General features: G+C 31.1%; 1 protein-coding gene across 2 annotated transcripts; it reads left to right on the top strand.

Moving 5' to 3' along the window:
- Window positions 1-2,085: 2,085 nt before the first annotated feature.
- On the top strand, window positions 2,086-5,425 carry LOC149557318 (pectinesterase QRT1-like). Of its 2 annotated transcripts, none has more exons than XM_089831997.1 (5): window positions 2,086-2,446; window positions 2,534-2,723; window positions 4,271-4,480; window positions 4,556-4,688; window positions 5,112-5,425. In XM_089831997.1, exons 1-5 carry the CDS (start codon window positions 2,121-2,123, stop codon window positions 5,171-5,173), a joined length of 921 nt encoding a protein of 306 aa, XP_089688123.1. In that variant the 5' UTR covers window positions 2,086-2,120; the 3' UTR covers window positions 5,174-5,425. The 2 variants fall into 2 exon arrangements, with proteins under 2 accessions (XP_089688123.1, XP_089688122.1); XM_089831996.1 differs by having other exon boundaries at window positions 4,556-4,809.
- The last annotated feature ends 3,373 nt before the right edge of the window (window positions 5,426-8,798 follow it).

Raw genomic sequence — 8,798 nt, 5'->3', positions numbered from 1 at the left:
TTCTTTGAGAATAATCTTGGAAAGGTGGTAAGATAGTGTTTAAAATACCTTTATGAAGCTATTAAGATTGATAAAAATACCAATATTTTTTATGGACCTGACTATTCATGTTTCTTATGATCATGATTGTTCTTGATCTTTTGATTACCTATAAGAAGTGTTATGGTTTAATGACATTTTTGTTAGGAGATAGGTTTTCTACAATTTAGTTTAGTGATCAAACTAGATGCTTTAAGGTTAACCTACTTTAGGTCATGATATTTTATTTGCTAATTCTTATTGCATTGACTGAATAGATGATTTGTGATAGTGAGAAGGTTACTTAATGAAAGATAATTCCTTTGAGAAGTATGACTTGTAATTGTGATGAGAGACTTGATGTAAAGTTTGTATGATACAAAATTCTAGATAATAACTTGTTAATCAAAGATAAAGAATGAGAAATCAGTGTGAAAATTGTTCGGGCTTCAAAAGGGATTACATTGTCCACATTGATTGGAAGTTAGTTTTTGATAGGTTATTTCATATAGTTTCAATGTAAACACTTTTGTACTTTCCCTAAATAAGTGATATTTTATTTGCAAGTCTTTTGTATTATTCTCTAGTGTAGTGTGTCATAGTCTACAAGTAAGGAATTAGTGTGTTTCCTTGGCTATGAGCCTAAATAAACAATTATAGTACTAGTATTATATGTTTTGATTTAGTCGTCACCATGGTTTTTTTGTCCTTGGATTTACCATATAAAAATCGTGTTGTCTTTGTGTATTGTAATATGATTCTAACTATTTTGTTTGCTACATTATTCTAATGGTTTAAAGATCACTAGAGATTAATTTTTAGTTTATGCTAATTCAAGACCCTCTAATACGGTCAACATGTTTTTCTTTGCAACTTTTCCGATCTTCTACTTAATTCATCTAAGTTCTGAGGGGGTGATGATATTTGAAATACCTTAAAGTATTAACTTATCCCACAAGAATTTCACCCTTATCAATAATCATAATTTGACTAATTTTATATACAATACAAGCATCCAAGCATTCAAACACATAAATCTTTTTATTGCATCAAATTAAAAATTGTAATTGTAATTGTTATTACTCCATTGAATGATTAGTTGTTATTCTTCTTTATAAATATTTTCTTACATGAAATTGAATGCATTGAATGTCTCTAAATCTTCACAAATAGCAGTAAACCATTTCCAAATGCTTTTATAGTCAAACTAAAGATGGAAAAGTAGAAGGGAAAAGTTGGACAAACATGAACTTTAAATTCCAAGTTGCAAAGGAATAAGTTCACATTTATGAGGTCATCACTACAATCATTTTTCCTCGTTGCAAGCAAGTAAATAGAAGTAGACACCTAAATAAATTTGTTAAAAAGTTAGATAAGTAAGAGGAAAACTTGAATATATAAAAGTATATAAATAGATAAAATAATATAAATGTATAAACATATACATGGAAAAAGATTTAAAAAATGATTACAAGCAACTAAATAGAAGTAGACACCTAAATAAATTTGTTAAAAAGGTAGATAAGTAAGAGGAAAACATGAATATATAAAAGTATATAAAAAAATAAAAAAATATAAATGTATAAACATATACATAGAAAAAGATTTAAAAAATAAACTAACTTCACATGTAATATTATTTTTTAAATATTATATACGTATATTAGACCATTACCATAAAATAGAAATGGCCAACCTTGAATGCTCGTGAGTGTTCTTAATCCTCTATGACTATTTCCTTGTGGATTTGTTTGTTCATCATTGTCAAGTGAGGATAATAACATCAATTAGTTGGTCGATGGCAGTACACTAACCCTTTTTATATGCATTATAATATTACCATCAACAGTACAAACCTTACATATACTTTGGCAGCACAAGTACGCTATCTATCAAAATTGTCTCCATATACGAAAGAAGGAATATCTTCACGGGACCTCCCTGCATGTCAAATGGCTTTCAATTTCACACCAACTGCCCTCATGTGGTAGTTCATGGCTTACGCATGCACTACGTTAGATGATAATATATGACTTCAATCCCACTCTTTATAAATGTTCAGAGTCTGATATATTATAATCGGAGATTCACAATTAGTCACAATGGAAATTACAAGGTATGTGCCTGTAATTCCATTACTAATTGTTTTGAGTACCTTGTGTTCATATGTTTCAGCAACGAATGGTTTCAATAACTATCATGAAGGATTACAATTCTTTCCCCATGGGCATAAGAATAATAATGAGTACAATAGAGGATATTATTATGGTGTAATTCCAAGAGATATGGCAGCCAAGTCATTCAAAAAGGAAATATATGTTGCTAAGGATGGCAGTGGAGATACCCACAGTGTACAAGCTGCAGTGGATATGGTTCCACAGAATAACAGACAACCAGTGAAAATTTTCATCCGGGCAGGAGTATACAGGTTTGTTTTTGTGTTTTGTAGAATGTATAATCCAACATGATGAGGATGTTTGATAACGTTTGTGTGTTTGTGGAGGATGTGTTTTAGGGAGAAAGTGTTTGTGCCCACCCACAAGCCATATATAAGTTTCATAGGCCAAGGAAGGAGTGTGACGATTATTACATGGCAGGATAGAGCTTCGGACAAAGGAGTTAATGGGCAAATTATAGGGACTTTAGATTCTGCCTCCGTCGCCATTGAAGCTGATTATTTCTCTGCAACACACATCACATTTCAGGCAGGCAATAGTCATGTTTTCATGATGAGTTTTATTTTAATATATGGGGTTCTAATTATTTCGATTTAGACCATATATTATAAGCTTTGACTTAAGTAACATAATTTAGTTTAGTCTTGATGGGTCTTGACTTATGTAACATAATTCAGTTCAAGTCTTGATGACATAATTCAGTTTAACTCTTGATGGGTCTTGACTTTATATAACATAATTAAGTCTTGGTGGGTCCTATTAGAAAAGAGATGTGATAACTATGTAAACAAGTCAAATCTTGGAATATGTTGTTTAAGGCTTCCTCTTTCAATTTCAATTTGTATAAACTAAGATTCATAACCAAAACAATTAATTTTTTAGTTATTGTGTTACTCTTAAAATTACATTGTAGATTCTTCCAAATAACATGGGTTGATGGTCTAAAGAAACCTGCGTTGGCTGAAATGAATGTTATTCTTATCAAGAAACAAATTGTTTGGGAACACTTTTTTAACTACTGTAAATTGGGATGGTTGGTTGGGATGGTTGGTTGTATGTAGTTTTTGGTTACACTTTTCTCAAAAAAAATGTCATTTTGTTGTGTGTAATTGTTGTTTTGTTTAGGATGTTCTTGTTTTTGGTCTTCTTCGGTTGTTATGTTGTTCTTTTGTGCTTGAATTTATAGAATTTTTAATGTAAATGGTTATAGGTGCTTCCTAAAACCCACTTACCTTAACCAACACCTTAATTTCTTATTATTAGCAAATTCAATGTTCTAATATATGTTCTAGTTTCGGTTAATAAGTCAAAGATATTAGATTTCTATATTTTGTGTTGACTTTTTTTTAATGTATAAGTGTCAAGCTTATCAAATATATATATATATATATATATATATATATATATATATATATATATATATATATATATATATATATATATATATATATTCAAACAAGAAAGGTGGGTGTTAAAAGTCACACTTTTAGAGTTCACATAAGACTTAAGTTCATAACATAAAAATATAGAAATAAGTACAATGATGTTAGTGGTCAAATTACTAGTAAAGTGGGGAGGAGGATTATAATTTGTGATTTTTCTATATGTCAATGGGATCAATGAAGTCCATGGAAGGGTCCCCTCGATCATATTTTTATCTTCTTTTATCTTTCTTGGTGTGAGGGTCCCATCAATCATCACCTTTTTTCCCCCTTATTCTTGGTATCTTAGGAAGGTCCCCTTAACCATCATCTTTATCTTTATTTTTATATTCTTCTTATTCATCTATCCTATAAATTAGCCAAGTCAACCAAAAAAGCTTAGTGTTGCTTTGAGTAAAGCTTTTATCCCTTTTTATCCCATTTACTCCCTACTTTCTATTGATAGATCCCACATGCTATCTAAAATATTCATTCCAACTATTTTTAGCTCTATTTTTTTTTCCTTTGATAGATTATAACATGTATCTAAAAACAAACAATTAAAATTATACACACTATTTAATCCTAAATATTTATTTGAATAAAATATTTTTTTCCTAAATATCTCTAACTCATCTAGTGATTTGAGGACAGAACACGGCCCCATTTGTGAACATGCGTAGCGCTCAAGGATCTCAGGCAGTGGCTTTGCGCGTGACAGGTGACAAAGCTTCATTCATTGGCTGTGGAATGTTGGGATATCAAGACACTTTGTTTGATCATATGGGGAGACATTATTTTCTCAATTGCTTCATCCAAGGCTATGTAGACTTCATATTTGGCACTGGGAGGTCACTTTACAAGGTAAAATCTTGTCTTTCCTACAATATACAAGTAATTAGTTATGTAATGTAAGTTGACATAATAGTTGTTAAACAGGGATGTCACCTCCATGTAAAAGGGGGAGGATATGGAGCTGTGGCTGCCTCTCAACGCAATTCTCCAAATGAGAAGTCAGGATTTTCCTTTGTGAATTGCAAAGTCACAGGAGGAGGAGGGCAATCAACTACGGGTATGACATACCTTGGGCGTGCATGGGGTCGTTATGCTCTCACTGTGTTCATCTATTGCCAGTTTGACAAAGTTGTCATGCCCACGGGTTGGAGTGATTGGGATGATCCTTCTAGAAGATGGTGACGACTCATTAAATGCATTTATCTAAATAGTAGAGAGATTTTTAATTTAAAATTCAAAATTTAATTTAGTTATTGTTTGAATATAAATATAAATGTTGAAAATATTAATGAAAAACTTACATTTTAATTATATTTGTCATTGTAAAATTTCTTTTTATAATACTTCTTGACTTACATTTTGCCTCTTATTGTCATTTGCTTCTTGACTTATATTCAATGCCTTATTACTATTGTAATATACCTTTTTCTAATATCGCTTGACATTAATGAATAATTTATTTTTTTCAAAATGTGTGTAGGACCTCTTTCTTTGGAGAATATGAGTGTAGTGGTCCTGGATATTTGCCTAGTGAGCGTGTAAAATGGGCAAAGATTTTGAGCTACACACAGGCACTTCCTTTCATGGGAACACGGTTTATCGATGGTGATGAATGGTTGGATCTCAACAATTGATGGGCATGCCTCGAGAGTTTTTGTATTTGTTGTAATCAAATTCTTCAATTCGGGATCTCTTATGCCAAGGTTGTGCAAGTCTTCCTTGTTTGGAATATTTAATTGAAATCTACTTGTAACTTGAGTGACAACTAAGTCCAATAACATTAATATTTCTAAAGGATGGTGTTGAATATAATATTTGTAAGAAAAAAAAAAAACATTTAAAGTTTAATTAACTTCATAATATTTAGAAAATTCATATATTTAAGATTAAGATTTGGTGTCACTAATATCTTTTAATGAATATGGGTTATATTAAATAATAATTAAAGAATACTAAAATATTTGAAAATAAACATTTTTCCCTTTGATCTTAGATTATTTTATAGATGACATATATAGCTAGATCAATAAAAATTAAAAAATGGTTTTTGACCTATATTTTCTCTTTTCTAATAATTCAAATTACAACTAACCTGAAATCGATGGTTTTCATCTCTTGCACAGTTTTCAAAACAAATATATTGCAACCAAAAGAAAAATTATACATTCTAGAAGAGGACTCTCTCCTCTAGAACATCATATACTTTTTAAATTTTTTTATATGATGTACTATTTTTTCTTTCTCAAAATCAACATCTTCTCAATTGGTAAAATACATAATTGTAGTATTTTTTAATTACAATATACTTTATCTAATTAATAAACTATAAACTTTATGTGAGAATATCATTGATGTTGAGCTCTACAAAATGGTGTTTATATTTATTAACAAAATATCATTTAAAAAAGTAAGAGCTTTTGAAATGTTACTTTTTTGAAATATTTTTTTCCTTTAGTAATTGGACACAAATTAGTATAAAACAATCATTTAATAGAAAATTTTAATTAGAAACATGTGGGAACTTATATAACTTAGCTAGAATGAATTAGTCTAGATAATGTACTTGAAAGAAATTGATTGTTAGATAGAAATACTCAAATCCAGTCATTCTGATAAGTTAACCTAAAAGGTGACATAGCTTTTATAATTTTACCCTATAAAATTTAACTATGTACATACAAATTAACACCAACTAACCATTAGCTAATATTTTACAATAATATTACATTCTTTAAGAATGTTAAAAAAGAGACTTGCAATATTTTTTGTGGATGTAGTAAAGAATCAACTTCATAAATGTTAATAAGTTCCAAGAAGGCTCATGAGACCCTCCATTATTCAAAAATGAGACTCAAATAATATTCATCTATCTCACATATTGTCTTCCTTTAACCTAGTTCACAGGCTTTATCTAGATCCACAAGGATGGCTCAAACCTCTCTATAGTTATTAGTGAACTACATCATTTAGAAAACAAAATGTAGTGTACTATACTACAATTATCTTACCCAACATTGGTTCTAATGATAAATAATTATCATAGATGATATTTGATGATTTTTATCACAATTTATTCTCATATCTTTAAGAGATAATGATTATTACAATATTACATCAATTTAGCTTTCTTTAAGTTCTTTTTGTGATTATATAAATGACCTTATTTTTACAAGTTTGACTTTTGATACATTATTTTGAACATATACATTCTATTGGGTGCAATGTACCCTTCTCAATCATAATCAATTTGTAAAAAACTTATTTTTTTAAGGCTTTCTAGATCCTAACTGATGAACAAGGGAAGACACCGAGCTTATTAGATGGTACAAGATTAGATAAGTAGTGATGTTGTTCATGGTAGTAAGCTCATATGTCTTTGTAATTTTACTTATGTTTTAAGCATCCAATTTTAACTCTTTTGGGAGCTCTCCAAATTTATTAGGAGAAAATTATATTTGAAAACAATAGGTGTTTTGGTTTAGGAAATATAGTCTAAGTTTTGACTTGATTGCATGATTCAAATTAAGTCTTGATTGGTCCTATTAAAAAAGAGTAATAGTCATAATTTCCATGTAAATAAGTCAAATCTTAGAACATGTTTTTTATGTTTCTTCTTTTAGTTTCAATTTGTATAACAACTAATATTTATAACCAAAACAATACTACACTTTAATTATTGTGATACTCTTAGAAGAACATCTTTGGTTCTTGTTACCATGCAAAATTGAATAGAGTTGACTAGTCATTATTCCTAAGGTGATGAAAATTAAATATTTAACTCATTAATACCATGCATGAAAGAGGGGGATACATAAAGTATTTGACCATGCTGATCTTTTATATCCCTAGGTTTTTATTATTTGTATGTCCTATGTTTATGATCAAGTTTTATTATCTTGCAAGTGGCCATGTGTCCATGTCATGCACCCTACTTTGAATTTTGAGGGAGGAGATCTTGCATCTTCTCAACTGTCAGATCTTTCTAGATCTAGGGTTGGCACTTCTAACATTTTGAAAATTTGGAAGCTTTCGTAAATTTGGGGAAGCGATGTGAGGCCACATGGATCTAGGTGGGTTCATGCTTCAAGTATGAGCCACAAAAAAGCAAGGAGTTGATGCATCTTCTTGGCCATAGGATCTCAATGGATCAATGGACAATGTATGCCCACATTTTGAAGGTGAACAAAGATTAAGTAATGTGGGGATATGATGTGTTGATGCATGGATATGTGGGACCTGTCTCATTATGCGAGTTGCAATATGAAAAAATTGATGGTAGAGAAAATTGGCATATGAATGCATTCTCATTGGTAAAGGTTGGTGACACAGATAGAAGAAGGCTCCAATATTCCCAACCGTCAGATCTTTCAAGATCAAAGTGTTGGCACTTGCCTACATTTTGGCACGTGTCCATGTAGGACCTGTCTTAGCTATACAAAGCAAGTACATGGAGGGATGTCAGACAAATGTGACAAAAGGGTGGTGCCTAATTGGTCAAAGATTCCAAGGACAAAGGTAGGATCCCATGATGTTCTGCACCATCAGATCTTCCAAGATCTATGGTTGGTGCATCCCCACTTTTCCAAGATGCACAAGATTTAACTAATGAGGGGATGCGATGAGGCGACAGGTGGCGTTTGTGGGGTCTCATTCCAAGCCTAAGCTACAAAAGAAATTTGTTAGGTGAGCTAGCATATGGAGGTGATCTGATTGGTTGTTGGCACCAACATACATACAAATGTTGTGAACTGAGTGGCATCGTCAAATCTTTCAAGATCTATGACTGTCACTTCCTTACATTTAGGAAATTTAAGGGAATTAGGGAATGTGAGGAAGTGAAGATTTAACATGTGGAATAGGTGGGATATCTTTCTTGGAATTAGCACAGTAATCAACCAAAGTATTGATGACACATTTCCTAGAGGGCCCATCTCAGTTATATCAATTTTCTATCATCAATATTCCCAGATTGATGATCATCACTTGCCTACTTTTTCAAGATAATCATATTTTAAACAATGTGATGAAGTGAGAATTTGACACGTGTCCTTGTGGGGTCATGTTCCAAGTCTGAGCCACAAAATGAAGAGGTGCTTCAAGAGGTTGACACATGGTAGTTGTTAATTGATTGAGGGCATTTTGTGAGTGCATGTGCCTCAGTCTCATC

The sequence above is a fragment of the Cupressus sempervirens genome, chromosome 5 (assembly GCF_028749045.1).
Source record: "Cupressus sempervirens isolate cs-2001-9-10 chromosome 5, ASM2874904v1, whole genome shotgun sequence".
In the NCBI taxonomy this organism is placed as follows: Eukaryota; Viridiplantae; Streptophyta; class Pinopsida; order Cupressales; family Cupressaceae; genus Cupressus; species Cupressus sempervirens.
Note: the sequence above shows the minus strand (reverse complement) of the source record. Positions and strands in the feature narration are given on the sequence as shown.

Bases quoted from the DNA above. Each gene is read 5' to 3' on its own strand.
- LOC149557318 (XM_089831996.1), top strand. From the start codon at position 2,121: ATGGAAATTACAAGGTATGTGCCTGTAATTCCATTACTAATTGTTTTG. The intron at 2,724-4,270 runs GCAGGCAATAGT...ATTTGAGGACAG, and splicing joins CAACACACATCACATTTCAG to AACACGGCCCCATTTGTGAA. The intron at 4,481-4,555 runs GTAAAATCTTGT...GTTGTTAAACAG, and splicing joins CTGGGAGGTCACTTTACAAG to GGATGTCACCTCCATGTAAA.